We start from the raw sequence: 23,364 nt of genomic DNA, 5'->3' as shown, positions 1-23,364 counted from the left end.
TTTAGTAAGTGATTTGAATGGATATATGTCTTATGGAAGTATTCAAACGAGTTAGTTTCAAGTTTGATTCATATTTGATGAAGTATAGCTCAATTGTTGAAATCTGTCCTATATTGCAAAATCTGAGCTAGCTATGAACTTAGCCATGTTTAAGAAATCAAAACTTATTGGATTGGCGTGAAAATTGGTGTACATGCTCTAGACTTATGGTATAAGATGCTATAAAATTTTCATGAGAATTGGATAAGAAATGCTTCAGTTGTGGAGTGGATCTTGTCAGCTATAGTGCAGCAGTTTTCAGCATGTAGCAGTGGTGGAAGAATTGATATATGGCAGTAATCTAGAAGTCAAATGAAGCTCAAATTTTTACAGCTGCTATATAACTTAGTATTGCACACCTCCACCAAATTTAGTGGTATTTGGATTTGTACTTTGGGAGATATGCTTATTTCTTTGAAGGGTATAAAATCTGTCAGAAAAGTGACACATGTTGGATTGATCTAGAGTCACTTTGATTGAAAGGGCCTCAAGTTGGAAACATGTTTACAAGTGTTTAAGGTACCTAAGTTTGGTTTTGAGATGATCTAAAAGCATAACAAGCAAAGAGTATAAGGCCATTTGATTGTGGAGTGTACTTTGCATATATTTGGTACTCAAATTGGAAAATCAAGATCAAACTCAAGATGAAGTTGAAGGTTAAGTTCTTGTGACTATTGGAAATCATTTGGTAGAAAGAAAAGGACTTAAACAAGAAGAAAGAAAAGGACTTAAAGAAGGAATCAAGGTTACTCATCAAGTTAAGTCCATCATTTGGATCAATCAATCAAGTTATTTTAAGTGAGTATCAAGAATGATTCTTGGAGAGGGGTCACTTCTCCCTAGTGTTGAGGCTTGCCACCTATGTGTAGGTAAACCAAGTGTGGAACTTGGAAGGATAACATGGAAGTGGTGATCCAAGGAACATTTGAGATGCTTAGTTGAAGCAATCAAAAGAATTGATCAAGAAAAGCAAGCAACACCCAAAAGAGAGCTAGTCATGATATTTCAAATGGTATTCTCATGTTGATGCTCTCATGCAAGCATTGAGCAAAAGATGAAGCAAGTCAACCACAACAAGAAAGTGCATTTAATCATAAGTGGTATTCATTTCATATGGGTGAAGAATGAAATTCAACATGGTATCTATTGGTCTTCACCAAGCTTATAATTGGACTTCATATTGCTATTGGAGTAATGAATTGGAATCTATGTGACTATCCTCTACTCCAACATAGCAAAGGTATCATTGTAATGTGCATGATCATTTCATCCCTTACTAGTATGTGGTTAGTGCATATAGTACATGCTTCATAGGATCATGCATAACAAATGAAATGTTTAAATTCATAGCCTACCACTATTGTTTGAATGATTACTTGATCTAGTGGTTAGTACATGAATTTATTTATGAGCTAGTGAACCTAAGTACTTGAATCAATTTGGATTGCTAACAAGTGACAAGTACAACATTGGCAAGATAACCCTTGCAAGAGGTGTGAAGAAGCTTGTCATTGGTTCAAACCGAACTTGGAAGCTTAGGCAAATCATTTTAGTTCAAGTCAATCATAGAAGTTCATGATAGTGATAAGAGTACAAGCACAAGACAACAATGCAAATGGATATCTAGTTTGTATGTTTCAAATGGTATCTAGACTCAAGTATTTTATCAAGAATCTATAAATAATGTCTAGATCAACTCACAAGTGATATCCTATAAGTGGTACTCATGAAGATAGCAAATGTTCAAGAAATGGTCTTTACTGATAAATAAAATAAGTAGTTCCATACTAGAAGATTCTTTCAAATGATATTCACTTCCAACAAGTGGTATCTATACATAGTATCAATCATGCAAGATGATGGTTCCACAAGTGATCCTCAACTTTAAGTGATCATCAAATGAAGAATGCATCCCTCAACTACAAGAGCTCAAGTGTATCAAATGGATGACCCATGCTATCACATAGGGAGAGGTGTCCCACAAATTGATATCAAGATAAAAAATCTTATGTGTGGTATCTCAAGAAGCCCTACACAAGATACAAGTGGTATAAGTTACAAGTGGTATCTACAAGTGGTGTCATTCCAACAATCAAGTGATGTCCATAAAAAATGCAAGATTCAAGCCTCAACCATCTACCCCAAATGCATACCTTTGCAACAATAAGAACCTTACCTTTTATGGAAATTGATGACAAAGGGGGAGAGATTATACAAAGATATGAAAGCTTGATTGAATGGGGGAGAGATTGTACAATGGGAGAGATGAGATATAAAAGAAATAGAGGTTGGACATGAACATGGGCAAAGAGGGAGCAATATTGGAGAAAAGAGATGGATCAAAATTCTTGGACAAGAGAAGCACACAAGTAGGGGGAGCAAGCTCATGAACTTTGATTGATTGCATTTGATATATGCATATTCATGTGCTTGCTTGCATTGCATAAGATTTTAAATTTAATATGCATGCTTGTGTGGTGTATGCTAGTTGTAAAGCTTGAATGATGATTTGATAACTAGCATGCATAGGATGATAGCTAGACACTTGGTATGCTTTTCAAGTAATGCTAGTACCTTGCTTTTAATATTGATCTCATAAGGTATCTAGTGTTTTATTGCCAAGTGATATCTAGCTAACCATGGTGCCAAGGATGAACTTAAAGGTGCAACTCTGATTGGTACACGCTTCAAAGGTTTATTCTATACACCTTAGCATCATTTTGTAGTAATTACTCTCCCATATTTTTAATCTATGCATATGTGCACGCTACAATCTAAACTCTTAGCACATATGTAGGGGGAGCAATTGCTACCATTTGGGGTTCATGAAACTTGTCCAAAATCATTTTCACATGGTAAAATTGCTTGGGCAAGCAACATGAATCCAAAAGAGCTTAATTTCCATATCTTTGTAGAGTTGTCATCAATTACCAAAAAGGGGGAGATTGAAAGGTCCTTGTTTGCTTTTGGTAATTGAGTGACAACCTAGGTGGACTAATTGTGTTTATGTGAGATACACAGGTGATTAGTCCGTAGATACAAGTGTGTGAGCAACATATGCCATGAAGGTGAAAATGGCTTGGAGATGTTGCAAAGCTCACACATGTGATGATGAAGGAGCTTAAATGCACATGAGACATGACATTGAGTCATGTGATCAAGGTGGAGAAGATCAAGACAAGACTTGGCTTGATGGACCGGTTGCAAGCGTGAAGGGCAAGTCAAAGGCTTTGGAGTGATGGACCACGTGGCGGTGAAGCTTGAGCAAGACTTGACGCCGATGGACAATGGCGATGGTGAAGAGCAAGTAATGTCAAGATCGATGAACCAATATAATCACGTTATGATATGAAGTGGATCATATCATTGTTGATCATGTTGGTGCATGTGTTGCATCGATGTTGGAGGAGATGGAATGGAATGCGCAAGGCAAAGGTATAACCTAGGGCATTTCATTTCACCGGTCATAGGTGTATAGAGAAGTTTATGACCGGGTTTAGGATAGATGGCCATACTATCAAGAGGGGCAAACTTGTTTGCATATCGGTCATCTAGTGCCACTCGAGTGATCTAACTTTGCATTGTCGCTAGGATTGAGTGGCATGGCAAGTTGAGTGGCTAATCCTTTGAAAAATATTTGTGAAAACGCTAACACACATACACATGGTGGTGTACACTTAGTGGTGTTGGCACATTTACAAAGGAGATGGAGTTGGAGTTGATGTGGATCAACTAGGTGAAGGAACTCCACTGGCGGAGTGTCCGCCCGTAGAGTGCGGACAGTCCGACGGTGCCACCAGCGCCCTACATAGAAAAGATCGAGTCTCTCTGGGTGCACCGGACGCTGGCACTAGAAGTGACCAGACGCTGGCAGGGCGCATCCGGTTAGGCTGACGCATGGTGATGCAGGAGCTGGAGTATGACCGGATGCTGGGCTGCGTCCGATCATGTGCGATCGGACGCGTCCGGTCAAGGTCAGTACCTTACTATAAACGACCGGATGCTGAGGGTCCAGCATCTGGTCAGTTGAAGCTGCTGTGTCCGGTCAGAAGATGACCATTGAGATCAGAAGAATGCCGTTGAATGCAGGTGACACGTGGCTGTCATCGGGCGACCGGACGCTGAGATCCAGCGTCCGGTCAACACGACCGGAGCGTCCGGTCGACCCGACTGTTGCCCAGTGAAAGGGTAACAGCTAGTTTAGCCCTTGGGGCTATAAATAGAAGTGGCCTTCGGCCATGGCTGGTGCTGAGCACCTAAGGGGACTTAGTGTCCATGCTTGTGAGTGCTTAGGAGCACTCCATCTCACATATACTTGATAGCGATCATCCGATTGTGTGAGTGAGCGATTCTAGTGCGATTGCATCGTGAGGTTGCATCGAGTGGCACTAGGTGATTGAGTTGCAAGCCGGTGGTGCTTGTTACTCTTGGAGGTTGCCACCTCCTAGACGACTTGGTGGTGGTCTCCGTCGAAGCCCGTAAGAAGCTTGTGCGGTGCTCTGGAGAAGAGCTTGTGAGGGGCATTGTGCTCGCCCTATGGGAGTCGCGAAGAGTAACTTTAGTAAAGCGTGTCATTGAGCTACCCTCACTCAAGGGGTAGGTTCTTGCGGCGCCCGACGTGCGGGCTTAGCGGGTGATGCTAATTAGCCGCCGAACCACCAAGTGAGCGGTCGACACAACGGGGACTAGCGTGTTGGCAAATACGTGAACCTCGAGAGAAAAATCATCATGTCAACCTTGTTCTTCCCATTGGTTTGCATCCCCATTACACAAGCTTGCAATTACTTTTATACATATTAAGGTTGTGTAGTTGCTCTTGTAATTAGATAGCTTGTGTAGCTTGCTAATTACCTTCTTGCTTGTGTAGCATAGAAGTAGCTCCCTTGCGTGGCTAATTTGGTTTTAGTAACCTTGTTAGTCACATTGCTTAGTTTGTGTAGCTAAGTATTTGCGCTCTCTAATTAGGCATTGGTTGCCTTGTTATTGAGCATTGCTAGTGAGCTTAGTTAGCTTTGTGCTTTTGCTTACTAGCATGTGTAGGAGCTCCCTTGTTGCTTAAAGTACTAGTGGCATAGGTTTATGTGACCTTGCTCCTAGAATTGTTTAGGAGAGCTCTAGCTAGCCCGGCACCTTAGTTGCATAATTAGTATCTTTGCTAGGTGCTAGTGAACATATATAGAGGGGTGTAGTCTTGGCTAGACCGATTGTTTTAATTCTGCATTTATATCAGTTAGCCAACGTGATTAATTTTAGAAAAGACTATTCACCCCCCTCTAGTCTGCCATCTCGACCCTTCAATGGTGCACTTCCAGGATGGACAGTGGCTAGGTGCCATGTCGCCGATGCTGGAGCCATCACTCTCGTCATCGTCGTCCATGAGGTCGAGGAAACAGGTGGGAGCATAGCTCGCCATTCCCATGAATTCGGATACGAGAGGGGGCGGCGCAGGCATCCTTCGGAGCCCCTAGACATATGCATCCACGGAAGACGCGAGGCCGTAGGGGAACTAGCCGTACGGTGGTTGCATTGGGGACAATGGGGTTCCACCGGGTAATCGGTGGAAGATAGAGAATAGTAAGTAAATAATAGCGTGCATATTACTCACAGTGGGGTTTGAGCAGAGAGTTTGCTCAGAAAGAAGCGCAGATACCACGTTGTTGAAGCCACATGTCCCGGAGTTGATGGAGGGCGCTCCTCCGACGGGTCCGGTTGGCTTCGGTCGGAAGGGCCAAGAGTGACAGGAACTTCGCTATGAGCTATGTGTTCAAGCGAGTGCTTGAGGTCCGAACCTGGTGGTTCTGTGGTTGTGAGCTATCGATCTAAGGAACTCTAGCCTACTGGAATTGGTCCCCCTTTGTTGGAGGAAGCACACCCCCTTTTATAGATGAAGGGGACGACTTTACAATTGAGAGGGTAAGGGTACGTATGCTGCCGAGCCTTGTTGCCCACACCTTCCGAGCCTTGTTGCCCACACCGACGGGTACAAGATAGTGGTTGGCACCTACAACACTATTTGTCGATAGAATATCGTCGGCAGTCCACCAAGGGATATCCCGCGATGGTAGATTTGTTGGTGGGGGTGCGTATAATCAGGAACCGGATGGTGACACAAGGCGTAGAGACAACAATTTAGACAGGTTCGGGCCATCTGATCGATATAATACCCTACGTCCTGTGTCTTTGGTGTCCTCGGCGTCGCTGGCGATGACCAAGCACCGGTGTAGCTAACGACGTCCGTGCGGTGAAGTGTGCCCACTTAGTCCTCGAGCATGAAGAATTCGAGCGCTGAGGAGTAACCGACATAGCTGGTGATGAAGCACGAGCAACGAACAGTCTGGTCAACTGGTCGGCGGCGAAGAGAGCATTGTGTAGAAACGACCGACAAACAGTCTGATCAACTGGTCAGCGATGGAGTCCATGAACCAAGCGGTCTGACTAGTTGATCGGTGGAGAAGTCCGAGCACCAGGTGGTCCGATCACCTGGATGATGACCCTGCAATACAAACTTATAGAATGGGTAGTACATGATGTAAAAGTATATGAACTCTAGAGAAAAGTCAGCAATGGTGATGAAACGGCGTATGCAGTTTGAAGATCAGTTGGCGTGAAAATATATTTATGTTTAATATAAACCGCCCGAACAGTTAGTGTGTAGCTTAGTCTCTAGACCTAGCTAGCCCATAGTCCATAACGTCGAGCGCGGAGCCCATGCATGTGTAGGAGGAACAGGCGTGACTAAGGAGCCGCTGCCGATCACCCATAACGCAGAGCGCGGAGCCATAGCACGTGTAGGGAGGAGCCGGAGACAGGGCCATCTCTGGAGGCGTCCGAGCATCAACATGACTGTTCGAGGGTTCGGAAAATCGTTTGGAGAGCAAATATGGAGAAAATAGTTCGGGAAAAACATTATGGCGATATACGAAGATCGGAGAATATTTAAAAGAATATTAAAGTGTGACTTAGCTTTAGACAGAATGTCTGGTCGACGGTGTATGGCGTTATTTGGTCGGCGTTGACAGCGAGCACCTGGCGGGCGGTGAGTTGTTGGTGAAGGCAACCTCGGAGGTGGTTCCGAGATCGGATCTGCTATCGCGGGGCTGATGTAGCCAGCGATGAATCATCATCGTGGACCGACATGGATCTACACGAGATTGATGACGAGAACGCGCTGTTGATTTGAGGTCCATCTGGCTCGCCATGGATCAAGCGCACACCCCTACCTGGCGCGCTAACTGTCGATAGAATATCATCAACAGTCCACCGAGGGATATCCCATGATGGTAGATTTGTTAGTGGGGGTGCGCATAATCAGGAACCGGATGGTGACACAAGACGCAGAGACACCGATTTAGACAGGTCCGGGCCGTCTGATCGACATAATACCCTATGTCCTGTGTCTTTGGTGTATTGTATTGATCTGGACGACCAAGTAGCTTGTCCGCTAGGGGACCCCTACCTCTCCTTATATAGTCTGGAGGGACAGGGTTACAAGTAAAGTATCCTATTTGGTACTATATAATATCTTGCGGTGCACGCCGAGCAGCGCCGTGCATGTCTTAATCTTGTGGGCGGGGCCACCCCTGATGGTGCGGCTCATGTCTTGTCTTGAGGATACCGGGGGCCATACCCCACACTGTTGTTGTCACTGTAGAATGTCAGATGCACACGAGAGGTCGTGCTGCCTTTTTCAGGGATGGTGGACGTCGGTACCTGCAAATACTTTTTGATGCCTAGAGGCATGTGAGGAGTCTCGCTATGTTCACCCGGTACGATAAATCCTGGTGCACATACCGCTATCGATGCCCAGAGACACGTGGGGGCCTTACCGAATGGGAGGTTTAGCGGCCCCTGTAATACTGTAGAGGGAGATGTCGGCACCTATAATATTGTTTGTGTCAGGGTGGCTGCCGAGTACTGTTCCGTGCAGTGTATGGTCCCTGGTACGGTGGTTTTGACTTGTGAGCCTTATCTTGTCCTTCTCCGCACGTCTTCTGGTTCATACAGAGCGGGCGTCCCCGGTCGGATGGCTCCAGTTGGCTCTGAGTGCGCCGGTCGGAGAAGAGCGGTGAGCAGGGTTCCTGCGACCCCCGATCGGAGACGCGGGGTTGGAGCCAGAAGTAGTGTTTTGGGCCAGGCCTTCCGATCGGAGAGGCTGTCCGGTAGCGGCTGGAGTCGAAGCGAACGCTCTGGTCGGAGAGGTGGACCGAAGCAGCCGATGAGGGGGCGCGGTTCCTCTTCGGCCAGTCCTTCCGGTCGGTGACTGAGCCGTCCTTCCGGTCTGTCGTTTTAGACTCTTGGGCCGAGCCTTGGCGTGGAAGCCGGTCCCCGAGGGCCCCGGGTTTATGAACCCGACAAACCTGGAACATCATATCTGCTCAATAAAAAATATTCTAATCTTCATGAGAAAAATGTTATTTAACAATTTTTTTCCTTAATATACTAAGTACGACCTTGTTTTGAAGCATCGTAAAAAACATAATGACGCAATCAGAATTTAATTTTAAAACTCGGCTTAGGAAATACAAGCTTTTTTACTTTCAGATATTTTTTTTGCGACATAACTTTCAAACACTTCTGCATATGGATAATGTTAGCAAAAGTATTTCACCTGCATGCATGTACTTTTCACTATGCATGTTGGACTTTCCTCCTTACTCGCTCAGCCACAATGGTTTTCATATACAGCTCAACATAAATGTCTTCCGGCCCACTATTAACAAACCACATTACGACTCAACATGAGTCTTTCGGCCCACTATTACAAACCACGTGCACGATCAATTACTCTGTCAGCATCGACACGTATTAGCCCCCCCGCGCCCACCAGGAAATGGTCATGCCCGTGCTGGCGAGAGGATCTACGCCGGGTCCCGCAACAGGAACTCCACCAGCGCCATGTCGCGTCTCGCGAATTCGTCGAGTAGGCTCAGATCTAGCACGTAGGGCAATGCGTCGAGAGCCGCTTAGTATGGCAGGAACACGGCATCACGAGGCAGCCCAAGGATTTGAGGGAGAGACATGAATTGGAGAAGGGAAACCGTAATGCTCTAAACTGGGCGTCCATTCGCTCGGATGCTCTGTTGCTGGGCCACGACACTAGCCCAATAACCCATGCTCCTTCGTTTCTTAAAAAACTAGTCATCCACTTATTTCTATCCACTCGTTCCTCTTCGTATCGCTCTTATCCGCTCGCCTGCCGCCTCTGAGATGCACCGCTCGGCCGCTATCCTTGCCATGCACAACGCGTGGCTGCCTCCGAGTCGCAGCGCTCAGTTGTTGGTCCTGCCAGGCGTGGCGCACTGCTACCCTCTCCAAGTCACGTGGCCTCCTCGTCACTCGTGCGGCCGATGCCTCCCTTTCGTGACGTGCAGCCACTGTCGCTGGCCCACCGCCTACAAGCGTCGTTGGGCCACTGCCTCTGGTGAACACCAAACACCGACGAGCCTACATTCTACTGAGCAACAAGGAGATGTTGCGTTGAAAGCGCATGTTGCAAGAGTATGTTTCAATTATTTCAAATGTTTCAGAGGTATGTTGCAAGTGTTTTATATGGACGTTGCAAAAATAGATCGTGATGTTGCACATGTTGCAATGGTTGTACACGTATGTTGCAAGCGTCTGTTTCAAATGCTCCATCTGTTTTTTCAGACGTACGTTGTAAGTTTGCTTATTTGGATGTTGCATATGTTTCACTCATATGTTGCAAGAGTATGTTCGAAATGTTTCAGTTGTTTTAGTCTTATGTTGCAATAAATGTTTTCATGTTGCATATGTTTCATACACATGTTGCAAGTGTATATTCTAAATATTTTATCTGCTTCAGACGTATGTTGCATTCAAGTATTTCATGTTGCGAGTGTTTCGTGTTTTAGAGGCATGTTCAGAGAGTCATGGGGGCATGGCCCGGACACCAGGGGAAGGACGCGGTGAGCCAAGGGCCGGCGGAGCTTGGGGTCCTACGAACATAGAGTGCTCGTCCTCGACCCAGGTCCCGCCCACGCGGAGAGAGGAGAGGGTCAGAGGGAAGGAGCGGCGGATGCGGGGCGGGGCAAGACGAACAGGGCAGGATATACGTACGTGGCGGGACGAGATAGACGGAGAAGAACTGCAGCAATACAATGGGCAGCGTATTTTCGCTGGGCCGTTCAGTACCGTCGGAAGAAATCCTTACAATGTACGGCGCCAGCAATTTCCAAAGGAAAAGGCTTGAAAGAAGATGACTAGATAATGAAGATACAACGGCTGAACGTTAGATAAGTTGACAGAAGTAGTATAAACCAATAACGTCATGACCTTTCCGTGCCATAATAAAGCAAAGAAGTGATCCTTTAACGGTACATCGCTAAACTTGACATCTTTTAACGGAACGCAACCAATTTTTTTTTTTTAAGGAACAAGTGATGAACTAGCTAGATAAACGCCGCTCTCCGCCGCTCTCCTCTGGAGGGTGAGGTGATCAAGAAGACGAGGAGGCGCTGGCGTCGTCGTCCCTGGAGACGGCGGAACCCTCGGAGAACTCGTCCTTGTACATCTCCTCGATCATGGGCTTCCACAGCCGCACGCGCGCGTTGATGAACCAGTTGGATATCTGCTCATCAATCATCACCACCAAGTGTGCAGCCGGTTAGTTACACTGCGCAGTTAATCCGATGCCAAATGCAGATCAACTCATCTGTGGAGTGTCGTGCGGAACTACGGACCTGGCGCCTGCTTAAGCCGGTGGTCACTGCCAGCCTCAGTTTCTCGCCGTCGTCGGGGTACCTGTTGCGTCGCAGGACGATGCGCCATGGACTGGATTATTATGCTGCGATGCAATGCAAGCACAGGTGGTGTCGTATCATGACGGGGTTTCGTTTCGTGCACTTACGGGTGGAGGAAATGGTCGAAGAGCCACGCCCGGAGCACGGCCACGGAGCCATCCGGCAGGCCGCGGAGCGGCCGCCACGACGCCTGCTCCGCCCGCGCCGCCGCGGCTAGCTTCGTCCGCCGGGCCACCCTCTCCACCAGCTCCTCAGTCACCTCATCGTCCTCGTCGTCGTCATCGTCGTGGTGTTCCTCGCCGCCGCGCCGCAGAGACCTCCTCGCCGCGGCGACGGCGTGGAGCCTGAGCCTGCGCAGTATGACGCGGCGCAGGTTGCCGAAGTGGTGCGCCATGGCCCGCGCCATCAGGGACGTGTACGCCGCCGCCGCGCCGTCGCCCAGCGCCGGCTCGAACGACGACACCACGCGCCCCAGCTCGCCGAAGTAGCGCTCCCGCCGGCTCTCCAGCTGCGACGCAAGCGAGAAGACCAATCAGCATTCAGCAAACACAAACATCGCGACGCCACTACATCTACATATCCGATGCAAGGCAACAACCGCACGGACCTCGCTGAGCAGGCCGAGGAGCTTGGCCTGGACGCCGTCGCCGTCGCCGTCGTTCCCGGCCACCCGACGCACCGACCGGTGAGAACCGCCGCCCTCGAGCCGCTCCGTCACCTGATCCTCGTCTTCGTCCTCCCCAGCCGCCAGGTCGGCCACGCGCACGACCTCGCCCAGCAGCTCCTGCGCCGGCCTCAGGTACCGGGACCCGCGGAGGACGGCCACCGTCACGGGCGCCGCCGGCGCCGGCGCGACACCGCACGAGCAGCGGCGGCGGGCGGCGGCCGAGCCGAGTGGGCCGAGAGTCAGGTGCAGCGGGCCAGCAGGCCCAGCACCCTTCGACCCATCGTCGGCCTGACGGCGGGCATCGTCGCAGTCGCAACAGTGCTCCAACCGGAACGGCGCCGGCTGTGGGGGTGGCGCCGGCTCGTTGCGAGCTTGCTTTGGCGATGCCTTGTCATGCTGCTGCTGCTTCGCCATGACCATTGGTAGCTACGGGGCACACCACGGCACGCACGGTTATTTATGAAGAGGCTTTTACACGAATGCCATAAAAAAAGTGAGTAATTACGCGTAAGCTATTAGAAAAATTGACCATACACGAGTGCCATCGTTCTAAACTTCTTTGCTCTTCAAGTCATTCCGTCGGTGTTCCGTTCATTTTTCACCGTTATATGTGGGCCCGGTCAGTATAAACGTCCAAAATACCCTTCTCTCGCCCCCGCGCCCGGCAGAGCTCACGCTCGCGCTCGTGTCCACAACCGACTCCTCCTTTTTCTCTCCCCCTCTCTACCTCTCTTCCGCCAGCGCTCAACTCCCACCGCCGCGATGAGGCAGTGGAAGTCCCTGGTCCCGGCGCTGCGTCCTGCATGCCGCACCCGCCGTCGTCGCCGTCGCCGTGCCCGTCGCCACCCCGGGCGGAGGAGACGGACCTCCTACCGCCGCAGGCCGCGGTGCTGGCTCCAACGGTGGTGCGACTGGTGGGTTGCGACGGGTGCGTGCGCGCCGCCCATGACGGCGCGGAAGCTGATGCAGGAGCACCCGCGGCACCTGGTGTGTCGTGCCGACGCGTTGCTGATCAGGGAGAAGATCCTCGCCGCCATGCGCTGCTGATCGGGGAGAAGATCCTCGCCGTGGCGCCAGACGAGGAGCTGCAACCCGGGGAGGCCTACTTCCTGCTCCCCGCACACCTGTTCCGCTCCGTCCTCTCCTTCATCTCCCTCGCCTCGTCGCTGCTGCTGTTGTCGTCGTCCGCCACCGCGGCCGCCGGTATCGGCGGTGCTGGTGCCGGGAAGAAGCTCCACCGCACGGCGTCCGGCACGCTGCAAATCAAGTTCTCCGACGACTTCCTCCACGCGAACGGCGACGACAAGGGCGTTGAGGACGACGACAGCGAGGCCGACGCGACCGCGCAGAAGGAGAAGCAGCAGCCCGCCGTGCTTCTGCGCGGGGACGACCGCCTCGCCAAGGACTACGAGAAGCTGGTCGGGTACGTCAAGTCCCGCCGCTGGGCGCCCAAGTTGGAGACTGTCGAGGAGGTGATAGCGCCCGCCGCCCCCGTGGCCTTCGACTCCGCCGACGCCGCGTCTCCGAAGGCCCAGAGCGACAGGAGGAGCCGAGCGCTTGCGGAAGAGAGGCGGAGAGGGGGACAGAAAAAGGAGGAGCCGGCCGCGGACGCGAGCGTGAGCTCTGCCGGGCCCACATGTAACGGTGAAAACGAACGGAACACCGACGGAATGGCTTGGAGAGCAAAGAAGTTAAGAACGATGGCACTCGTGTGCGGTCAATTTTTTTAATGACTTATACGTAATTACTAACTTTTTTTATGGCATACATTGAACCGGTACCCTGAGACATTAATTCCGCAGACATCCCAAACGGCAGAAAGTTATCAGAAACAGTAGCAGAGTACTAGCAACTAACCATCTATAAGCATGTTCGGCAGGACTGAAAAATAAGCAAAAACACTATTCCACCTGATTGTTGTGAGAGAAAAATACTGTTCTGTCTAAAAAACACTGTTCACGTGACCAGTGTTCGTGTGAGTACGCTGGCCAGCCTAGCTCCAGCCGGCCAACCAGCCGAACGGGCAGTATCTATCTAGGGGTGACGGGTGAGAAAACAAAAAAGACGGGCTACGTGGCAAAAGTTTAGCTCGAACGTTTAGACATATGCACGAAAAATTAAATATAGATTAATTATGAAACTAAATGTATAGATTGAGACTAATTTGTGAGACGAATTTTTTAAGCCTAATTAGAACATAAATTTACAATGTAGTGCTACAGTAATATATGTGCTAATGACAGATTAATCAGGCTTAATAAATTCGTCCCCTTGATTACTGAGGTTGTAATTTATTTTATTATTACTATCTGAATACTCGATGTGACACCCCATGTGACATCCGATATGACACCCTAAACTTTAGCATTTGGATTTAAACACCTCGGAATGTGTGTTCTGACTGTAATTTGAAGCAGTATTGCCGTGTTGGCGATTCAGATTAACATTAATAGGCGAGTACTATGCAAGAACATGCAGGACTTTACATTACCTTTTCTGTGGTGGAGGATGGTAACAGAGGAGTGGACTAGAGGGAGAAGAAGAAGCTAGCTTGAGAGCAGAGGCGATCTTTATGATGTCTGTCTATCTATACGCATGTGTTTATCTATGTGGATAGATAGATATATAAAGTTGCAAAGATATTCGACACAAATAAAGGCAGGCCAAAAGGCTAAAAGGGGGTTTCGCAGCGGCATACTTGTACACAGCCGTGCACACTCGAGTGGAGTACTAGCTTGGCTGGCCTGTGCTGTGCAGCCTACCCACTGTCCGTGTCTGTACTGTGGATGCTTGGACCATCTATCTACAGAGAAATTGCATTGCATTGCACTGCGCTGCATTGAACCAGGATGCACCAACCACAGGACCCGTTCAAACTTTGCAACTTTAGTGCAAGGTAGTGTTTAGTTCCCAAAATTTTTCAAGATTTTTCATCGCATCGAATTTTTGGACGTATGCATGAAGCATTAAATATAAATAAAAAATAAAACTAATTACATAGTTTAGACGAAATTCACGAGACGAATCTTTTAAGCTTAATTAGACTATGATTGAACACTAATTGTCAAATAACAACGAATGTGCTACAATACCATTTCGCCAAAAATTTTTCCAAGTAAACAAGCCCAAAGGCTCAGGCTCTTTTGTGTGCGGTCACTCCAAACTCGCTACTCAGCCTGTCTATCTACTGCACACTGGCAGACTGGCTCCCTCGGCTCCTCCTCCTCCTCCCAGCAGTCTGTTCGTTTGTCGTAAACGATCATAAATTTTTAGTTAAAATAATATTTTTCTCTCACACTAAATCCATCGGCAGTAATAATCCACGATCCTATCCCATCTGATCTCTGTGCTCTCTCTCTCTCCGTGTAACGTGTATGCGTGCCGGCGGGCCGGGGCGGCTGAGAAGGCATTCATGCTAGTAGTAGTACCGCTAGGCGCTAGCTGTAGCTGGCTGCCACAGCCTGAGTAGTGTAGAATCTCAAGAAAGGCCAGCCGGCCGGCCAGGGCTCAGCAGGCCTGAGGGCCAGCAGTTGCTCCGCCGTTCAGAGCGACTGCACGCCGTGTTGCTCCACTTTCCTGTGCACGTCGTAGCTGGCCAGGCCAGGCTAGCCCGTTGCCTGTCCTGATCCATGGACCATGGAAAGCCCAGAGCCTTTTCCCTGCGCGCCTCTCGCTGGATGCTGCGCAAGTTGGTGGCAATTTCCCTGCGCGCCTGCAATTTCCCTGTGTGTGTGGGTGTGGGGGGGGGGGGGGGGGGGGGGGGGGGGGGGGGGGGGGGGGCACATGACACGACATATCCATCTTCTAGGGGTGTTGGGTTGTCCATTCTAAATTTTAGTCGTTGTTTCATCGAATGTTTGACATATACATGGAGTATTAAACATACATTAATTACGAAACTAATTACATAGTTCGCGATTAATTTACGAGACGAATCTTTTGAGCCTAATTAATCCATGATTTGATAACGTTTTGCTACAGTAAACATGTGCTAATGACGGATTAATTAGGCTTAAAAAATTCGTCTCATGGAGTACTGACGGATTATGTAATTTATTTTTTTATTAGTATTCAAACACCCCATGCAACATCCTCTCGACACACCTCCTAAATTTTAGTAGCCGAATCCTAACATCCCCTTAATAGAATCTCGGCTAGGGCTTTAGCATCGGCCACAAATTAACCACAACACCACCTGCTCGCGCACCTCTCGGACATCAGGGACACAACCATAAAAAACATAGCGGTTCTTATGCTACCAAATCTTCCAAGCTGTTAGGGTTACAAGAGAATTAACGTCCTTGCGCTTTGTGACCAATCTCGGAATACATCGAAGTCAGGCTTCAGGGCCAAGTCCTGCAGCCCTAACCTGCCAAGCACTGGTGGCTGCTCTAACGTGGCTTGGCTTGGCTTCTTCGGCTTGACCCAAACCTGTTGTGCTGTGCTTGTGTACACTGTTGTTTCCTACTCCTCCCGTCTCATGAAGAGTATGATTCTCACTCTAAAAAAGTTAAATGCTTGTAACCTTGATCAAATATATATACAAGGGAATATTAACATTTATGTTATATAATAAGTATTATTAGATTAACATTGAATATATTTTTATAATAAATCTATTAGAAGATATAAATGTTGCTTTTGGTTTTATACAAAGCTATCAGTAAATCCTATACGACACTCTTTTAGGACAAGCCCGTAGGTAACGTGTAGTAAGCACTTGGGCATGGCCAACTGGCCATGGATGATGGAGTACGACGAGTAATCACCAACCAACACGCGTGAGATGCTCATGTCACAGTCGATAGTCGTCGATAATACGGATGTGATGGATCATGGATGGATGAACACACCGACATCGACCGATCTAGGCAGAGAGCTAGTCAAGGTGGATACAGTTTCGGGAGCTGCCATGCCAATGCTGATACTGATTGGACAGGTCCTAACAGAAGAGAGTGACCGATGCTGTTTGTTTTTGGGGAGCAGTGCGCTACCCTTTCTGCTGCTTCAGGTGATAGCAAGCATGATCCATCCATCTCTACAGTCACGTTCAAAACCAGCCCTGCAGTGCAGTCTCCTGCAGTCCTGCTCGATTCGATTTGAGCCGTTGAGCCCCACGTTTGACCACACCACGCGCACTTCCCATTTGAAGAAACCTGAATGAAATATCTGCTGGTGCCGCTTGGAGTAATGGAGCATCAGACCGCTGCATCTCTGCCATCTCATGCGTTTGGAAGGTTAGGAAATTTGCAGTTTAAAACTATGCCAATTTAGCTGACTCCAAAATTTAGATGCGAGTTTAGTTTAGTCTAGTTTCCCTTGCAAACCAAAAGGAAGACGAAGCCTAGTTTTAAGATAGAACTTCACTCTAGAAATGTAACACCTGACGACTGATCAGTGATCATCAGTCCAATTTGCGCGGTAATCAGCTCCGTGGCAATCCAACCCCACGGGAGCATCATTTTTCCGGACCCACCTGACAGCAACAGGCCCGCATTTACTCGTACAAATACTGCTACGAGCCATTCTCTGGGGCAGCATCAGTACCTTATCCTCCCCCGATACGGGGTACCATGCCAAAATTGCCACGAAAATGACTTGGCTGACGTACACAAAAGTTTCAAGAAAACATACTAGTATAAGAACACATATTGCTTTCAGTGAGAACTGAAGACAAAAGTTCCAGTGAGAAGCTTACAGCATAATAAAATTAGAAATCCGCATTTCAAATCGATCAGCATGCTTCAACTCATATCACAGAGATTAAAGGTAAAAAGACAGCAGCTGGTCCCAACACCAGTGACATAAAGCTTGAAGCGTGCACTTGCAATCGAAGGCTGAAGATTCTCCTGCAATCCATTTCAATTTAACCTTTTTTTTTTGTTTCAACGGCCTGCACAGTATATTACCTGGATCATAAGTGCTCATTACAGGTAAATCTATTTTTACAGCATGGCCCTTAAATACTAGTATTTTACACGTATAAATGTATTCCATCTTTACAGGATTTCTTTACCGCTATCACCCCCGCCCCGCTAAATTTACATAACATTTACGCTATATACCTCCTCCCCTTCTGTACCCCAATTGCAACTACAGCTACAGTCCCACGCCTGGAAATTCAGTCCAGGCGTGTTATTCGTCCTGGCACTACAAATGACAAATCTTTTCCCCGCGTTTTCCAGTGGGTGAGCTGAAATTCAGGCCACGAAATCATGCATCAGAGGTGACGGCTCAAATCGCTGCCGTTGTTGTTGATCTATTTGGCTCGCCGAATCATACTCTGAGGACGTGGAGGCGACGTTGAGAGGAGCTGTGGCGTTGTAGATGTCTTGGTCTCTGACGCCGGGGAAGCCTGGCTGGGTGTTTGGTGGGACTGAGAGGCTGTTCTCGGCGTGTTGCAAACCCAGCGTCAGTGAGACGTTGTTGTTCCCGTACCTCCCAAACTCTGCCAGGTGGTATGCCATGAACCGCGCGCTCTCATCCGAGTGATGAGTGACGGCATCATGGAGGAGACCGCTGCCATCGGTTTCACCCGCTCCCTGGGCCTTCAGCATCAGGCTCATGAAGCTGTCATTGGGGTTGGCCTCGTTGTGGAAACCGCCGGCTGGCCCTCCACTAAAGCTCATCATTCCACCAACGTTGGCTTTGGATTCGTCAAGCTGGCTGGTTTGGCAAACCTGGCTTGTCGAGGTCTTCAAGTCCTCCTTTTCTTCCGAAGATGGTGCTTTGTCCTTGTTTCGCTGCCCATTGTCAGAGGAAGAGTTGGAGTCTAGCTCTGCCTCACCAATCTCTTCTTTGTACATGTCTTCGATCATTGGCTTCCACAGCCGGACACGGGCATTGATAAACCAATTTGAAATCTAGAAGAGAACAGCACATATGAATTTCAGTAAATATCTTTTCCATTATTCGATACAGAATACAAACTACTAAAAGGACAGTAGGCCATCAGATCAAATACCAACAGAATTAGCGTGTGTTGTCCTGGAAAAGAGCAACTGCAGAGTTTATTTTAAAGTTTTTGTCGATGGAACAAAATTTATGATGTAAAGACTAGTTGAGATTTGTACGTATATATATTACACATGCAGATAAGCAACAACCCTGCATCATGTAGAATATGTTTGCAGCACAATAATATACTAGGCGTACCTAATGCAGAGAGCTCCCGCTCTGTGCACAATAATATACTAAACAACCTAAATTAGTTCTTTTTAAACAACTTAAATTAGTTCTTTCAAAACATACCCATTGATTTTAATATTACTAAGGCATGCCAATGATTTGCAATATTGATGCGGTAGCTAGTCTCCCTACTAGCTAATAAGAGAAAACATATCTTAAGCAAATAGAAAATACCTGACTTCTTGTTAACCCAGTTTGTCTCGATAACATTATCTTTTCAGAATCTTTTGGATACCTAAGAGTGTCAGAGTGTCATGAGAACAAATGAAAAAAAGGGTGAGTGAACATATCTCTAAGCTAAACGGAAAAACTTACGGGTGAAGGAAGTGTTCAAAAAGCCAAGCCCGGAGAATCGAGACTGAATTTTCAGGTAGTCCCCTCTGTGGCCTCCAAGCATTTTGCTGTAGCATACCATACTGTTGGAAAGCTCGCTGTTGCCTTATTTGCTGATCGATATAGCGAAGGCGAGTTAGTTTGCCCTCTTTGCCAGATGTATTGTCATCCTCCCCAAGTTTCTTCCGGATAACACTAATTTGATCATTGATAGCATCCTTTAGACATCGGAAATGCCGTGAGATTGTCTGGAGGGCAACTGCAGTATAAGGCTTGGCAGCTCCAGAACCAGCAACCATATCGAACGATGACATTACAAGTTGCATCTGATGATAATAGTGTTTGTACTTTCGATCCACCTGAAAGCAAATTTCAATTTGATCTTAAAAATTCAGACATACCAGATACCGCATTAGTGAAACAATCAAAACACACCTAGCTCATTCATCTGATCGATCCCATGTTAAGACCATTTTTTTCTTGCTGAGGAAAAAAATTATTTATGCACCCATCTGACATTTTAATGGGGTAACATGACTTTCTGCATTTGGTGGTGATCTGGTCCTGAATAGTTTTGTGGATACAGCTGTTCCTATTCCAAATATGCTCATTGCTTGTTTGGAGGACCTTCAGTTAAAAAACATGCTATCTATAGGTTCAAGCCTTGTTAAATGGCTATGATCATATTATTAAGAAGGCTAGACTCACCTAAACTAACAACTTTTGACCAGTCCTCCCAGCTTTTTCAAGAACTCAACTCGTGAAGCTCATGGAGCTGAACCATTGTAAATGACCTTTGGATCAGGAACCAACTATTGGACTCAGTATTTAGGCCACAACTCAAACAGAACCGATGGGGTTGGGATTCCTCAAGTATTTTTCTAAGAACAGAAGGCAGAAAATGGAGTTGACTTCTGACATATGAGAAAAATTAATATGCAGTCGTCCCTAGATAAAGTATTAGTTTATCAAAATTCATATTAGAATATCAAAATGATTATAGGTGAAACTAATCTTTGCAAACAAGTCTATCGATCTTCACGCGGATTACCTCTACACTCGACAGTGACAAATCTAGCAAAAGCAAACGTTATAATACTGTAAGTTTGGTTTTTAATGGTAAGGTACAAGTACAATAGAACACACACCTCGTCCAACATTGCCATAAGTTTCGCCATCTTATTCTGGAGCTCTTGTTTCTCAGCAGTCGAAAGCTCAGCTGCTGCATTGGCATCAGACTCTTGTGGATCGGAAGATACTCCCTCACTTTTAGTCCCCCCATCAGTCTCTTTTCCATCTGCCTTTCCTGCTTCAGCAGGGCCTTTATCTGTTTTCTGTTTAACACTCTTCCAAACACTGACAATCTCATCAAGCAACTCCTGTGCTGCCTTCAGATACTTAGAGTTCCGGATTGCCTGTGAGGCCTCAGACTGCATATTCTTCATTCTGTTGTCATCACCCTGGTAAGAATTTGGTGTCAGTAAATCTTGCTTTGCAGACCAGTATGGATAGGAAGGCGCCAAGATATGTGTATTGAGGCTCAGAGACAGCCCTTGGCCTGGTGCTGATGGAACACTTGAGTTGTGGTTGTTTAACATGCCAAACTCGAGCTGTGCAGTGCTATGGGCATCATTGTGGATGAGATCACTGCCACTGCTGTGTGCACCATCCATCAAATGCATCAACATCTCATTTCTCATATCTTTCAAAGGACCAAAAGAGCGCTGCTCTGTGAGTGAAGTGCCCATGTTAGTAGCTTCATTGGATGATGAATCATGTGACATTGCTGAAGGATGACCAGTAAGTTCCATGAAATTCTGCTGAGGCTGGACAATTCCACTAAATTCTGTATAAGGTCCAGAAGATGCATTGTTCGGATAAAGGAAGTTCCCAAGGGCTGATGGCACGGGATATGATGCATTGCCTGACTCTGTTGAGTACATTGTTTGTGAATCTCTTTCACTGCCAGGGCTCGAGTAATAAGTAGCCATATCCCAGCTTTGACTACTCAGTTGTAAAGATTAGTGCAAAGGCATAGGCAAGTGTGGAGAAGCAATTACAGAGCCCTCGGAACCAATATTTCTGCTGGCTTGCCTGCACTTTGGGAAATGGAAACAGTTAGAACAAAATTCACTAAATTATTAAAGAACTATTCTGTAAATATACAGCAATATAGCAGATGACAAAACAGAACTTTCATTTGCTGTAAAATAATATGGAAAGGCCTCCAAGAAAAGGTAGGGTGAAAGAGCTAAACCATAAACTGGTCCTGCCACTTTTACAGAGGTAAAATCATCAAAGAGACAAAGACTGCACACAAAGGCCAGTCACTAGTGTGAGACCCAGGGCTAGACCCTCAGTTTTGGCAGTAGTTATCACTTCTTGTTCTTTTCTCTAACATTTCTGGAGAACAAACAGACCCCATGTTCATCATATGGAAAAATATAACTGACAAGGTAAGACATTGGTTTGGGACCTATAGGTGGTACAGGTGGTCCTTCATCCATGACATTAGCTAAGTTGTTGCCTTTTTGCTCTCCCTTACAAAGAGGATGAGAATGTAGTTGAGAATTCCTTCTGTTTCACCAAAATAATGCAGCCATTCAAGGCGCCCAACCAGAAATTCGATTCTATAACACATAGGCAAATTGCAAGATTGCTGACAAATTTTGATTTAGAGGAGGGAAAGTTTTCTGAACAAGACATGCTTGTAAGATATCAATACCTTTTTCAATCACTTGGCTTATGACTGAAGTGCGTGCTAGGCTTATTAGAGCTCCTTCACCAGCTCGGCGCGCCAATAGAATGAATCCTTCTGCAGAATCACTCTGAAAGAAGAGATGAAATAGCATGAGATCTCTAGCTCGAAATTACCTAGAAGAGACGGGGATGCTTCACTGGTCGTTTGCAGCTGTAATTTTCACTTTTTTAATGATATGAAAGAGGTGGAGCCAGGAGAAATGTCCTAGGCAAAACTTTGTTTTCACAGACAATGAAAATAAGAGAGCACTTCAGCTCGGACAAAAAAAGGAGCAAATAATTCCATCACATAAAGTATATAGAGAGAGTAATTAAGGGAGTAATACAACACAAGAGCCACCTCCATAAAAGAAATGAGGAGAATGATCGGAAGAAAAGAAAAGGAACCGTGCTTTAAGAGCATGGCTTTCATGCAGGCATCCAAGGAGATAAAAAGAAAAGATTCAAGAATCCGCAGCAAATCCAAAAGGGCTCCACGCCTCCACCGCAATCAAGCTCAATTCTATCATACCCACAAAAAGAAACCTCTACCGGTAGCTGACGAAGCAACTAGAAACTTAGAACTGTGCAATATCAAACGGCAATAATCAAGCTACCAAGCACCACCAAGACATGCAGAATTCAAGAAATTAAGCAAGAATTCTGAGCCCAGGTGAAGAAGAGGGGATGATTTCTCCGAACACTCACATTAAAAAAATCAAGAATTTTGAGGTTGGAAGGTAAATGAGGACCATGAATTCAGCAGCCTGAGCTCAGTACCTGCACTTCCACAAGAAAGGCAACTCAACACAACCGCAAGAACCCCAAGCCGCAGGAATTTCCCGATGAAGCTCTAAAAGCTACAGATCCCCAAGCCAACTCAAGAACCCACCAAGAAACTTCACAATTCAGAGAGACCAGGTATCCCCCCAAAGCCCTCAAGAATCAAGAAAACCCTGTGCTCTAGCACAAGCAGCATATAATTGAGAGGAGACAAACCAATCATTGGGGTCATAACAGCACCCATGGGAACCAAAAGGATTGGTTGCACCCACCGAAATCGGACGAGCCACAATTCTAGAAGCAGAGAAGAGCAAGAGCCGGCGCAAGCAAGCCGAATCATAAATCATGTAACCGGGGAATATGCGGCAAAAGAATTTCTGTCACTGCTGCTGGTGCTGCAACCAACAGGCAGGAGGAGCCAATGATGCGAAGGCGATTGATTAAGCAATAGGAAAATGGAAGCAGACCTGATGGTGTGCTCCTCGTGGGGAGCATGGCAAGACGGCAGGGATTGCTGTCACCAGACCCGAGCCGACGGTCAGCCTTGGAAGGAGGGGCGGTGACCAGTCAGACGAGGAGTTGAGAGGAGAGAAGAAGAGAGGAGAAAGAAACCCAACCCCCTCCCTCCCTCCTAGTACGGGGACAAAATCAGAAACCAAGATAACAATGGGCCTGTTTGGAATGCAGGAATCAAAAACAAAGGAATAGGAAAAAACGCAGGAATGTGGTGAGTGTGTAGTGGTAAAACAGAGGGAAGGAAAAACGTGGAAAATAACAAGAAAGGGTGTTTGAAACGCAAGAATCCATAACACAGTAAAAACACAGAACTAACATGTTAACCACATGATTCAAGTA

The 23,364-nt window shown here is 47.0% G+C and overlaps 2 protein-coding genes and 1 pseudogene across 4 annotated transcripts; 1 reads left to right on the top strand and 2 right to left on the bottom strand.

The window, feature by feature from the left end:
• Window positions 1–10,412: 10,412 nt before the first annotated feature.
• Window positions 10,413–11,886, bottom strand: LOC136472803 (BEL1-like homeodomain protein 11). Its single transcript, XM_066470512.1, has 4 exons — window positions 11,407–11,886; window positions 10,907–11,307; window positions 10,740–10,800; window positions 10,413–10,627 (listed from the first exon to the last, which is right to left on the bottom strand). Exons 1-4 carry the CDS (start codon window positions 11,884–11,886, stop codon window positions 10,496–10,498), a joined length of 1,074 nt encoding a protein of 357 aa, XP_066326609.1. The 3' UTR covers window positions 10,413–10,495.
• Window positions 11,887–12,228: 342 nt separating this feature from the next.
• Window positions 12,229–14,721, top strand: LOC136452044 (uncharacterized; annotated as a pseudogene).
• A 2,591-nt stretch (window positions 14,722–17,312) lies between these two features.
• On the bottom strand, window positions 17,313–23,148 carry LOC136543161 (BEL1-like homeodomain protein 7). 3 transcript variants are annotated; one of them, XM_066535714.1, is made up of 6 exons: window positions 22,977–23,148; window positions 21,713–21,815; window positions 20,136–21,081; window positions 18,970–19,346; window positions 18,829–18,889; window positions 17,313–18,329 (listed from the first exon to the last, which is right to left on the bottom strand). In XM_066535714.1, the coding sequence occupies exons 3-6, from the start codon at window positions 20,976–20,978 to the stop codon at window positions 17,667–17,669; spliced, it is 1,944 nt and encodes a 647-aa protein (XP_066391811.1). In that variant the 5' UTR covers window positions 20,979–21,081; window positions 21,713–21,815; window positions 22,977–23,148; the 3' UTR covers window positions 17,313–17,666. The 3 variants fall into 3 exon arrangements, with proteins under 3 accessions (XP_066391811.1, XP_066391847.1, XP_066391884.1); XM_066535750.1 differs by lacking the exon at window positions 22,977–23,148 and adding an exon at window positions 22,782–22,946; XM_066535787.1 differs by lacking the exon at window positions 22,977–23,148 and adding an exon at window positions 22,507–22,758.
• Between the last annotated feature and the right edge of the window lie 216 nt (window positions 23,149–23,364).

The sequence above is a fragment of the Miscanthus floridulus genome, chromosome 1, assembly GCF_019320115.1.
Source record: "Miscanthus floridulus cultivar M001 chromosome 1, ASM1932011v1, whole genome shotgun sequence".
NCBI lineage: Eukaryota > Viridiplantae > Streptophyta > Magnoliopsida > Poales > Poaceae > Miscanthus > Miscanthus floridulus.
The sequence above is the reverse complement of the archived record's forward strand: the minus strand, read 5'-3'. Positions and strand labels throughout refer to the sequence as shown.

What these genes read in the sequence shown, in the direction of transcription:
- LOC136472803 (XM_066470512.1), bottom strand. Translation starts at nt 11,886, where the DNA reads ATGGTCATGGCGAAGCAGCAGCAGCATGACAAGGCATCGCCAAAGCAA. An exon ending in TCCTCGGCCTGCTCAGCGAG is followed by an intron (nt 11,308 to 11,406) that starts GTCCGTGCGGTT and finishes CTTGCGTCGCAG; the next exon opens with CTGGAGAGCCGGCGGGAGCG. An exon ending in TTCGACCATTTCCTCCACCC is followed by an intron (nt 10,801 to 10,906) that starts GTAAGTGCACGA and finishes GCGACGCAACAG; the next exon opens with GTACCCCGACGACGGCGAGA.
- LOC136543161 (XM_066535714.1), bottom strand. Translation starts at nt 20,978, where the DNA reads ATGGCTACTTATTACTCGAGCCCTGGCAGTGAAAGAGATTCACAAACA. An exon ending in TTATGGCAATGTTGGACGAG is followed by an intron (nt 19,347 to 20,135) that starts GTGTGTGTTCTA and finishes ATTTGCTTTCAG; the next exon opens with GTGGATCGAAAGTACAAACA. An exon ending in CTGGGTTAACAAGAAGTCAG is followed by an intron (nt 18,330 to 18,828) that starts GTATTTTCTATT and finishes GTTCTCTTCTAG; the next exon opens with ATTTCAAATTGGTTTATCAA.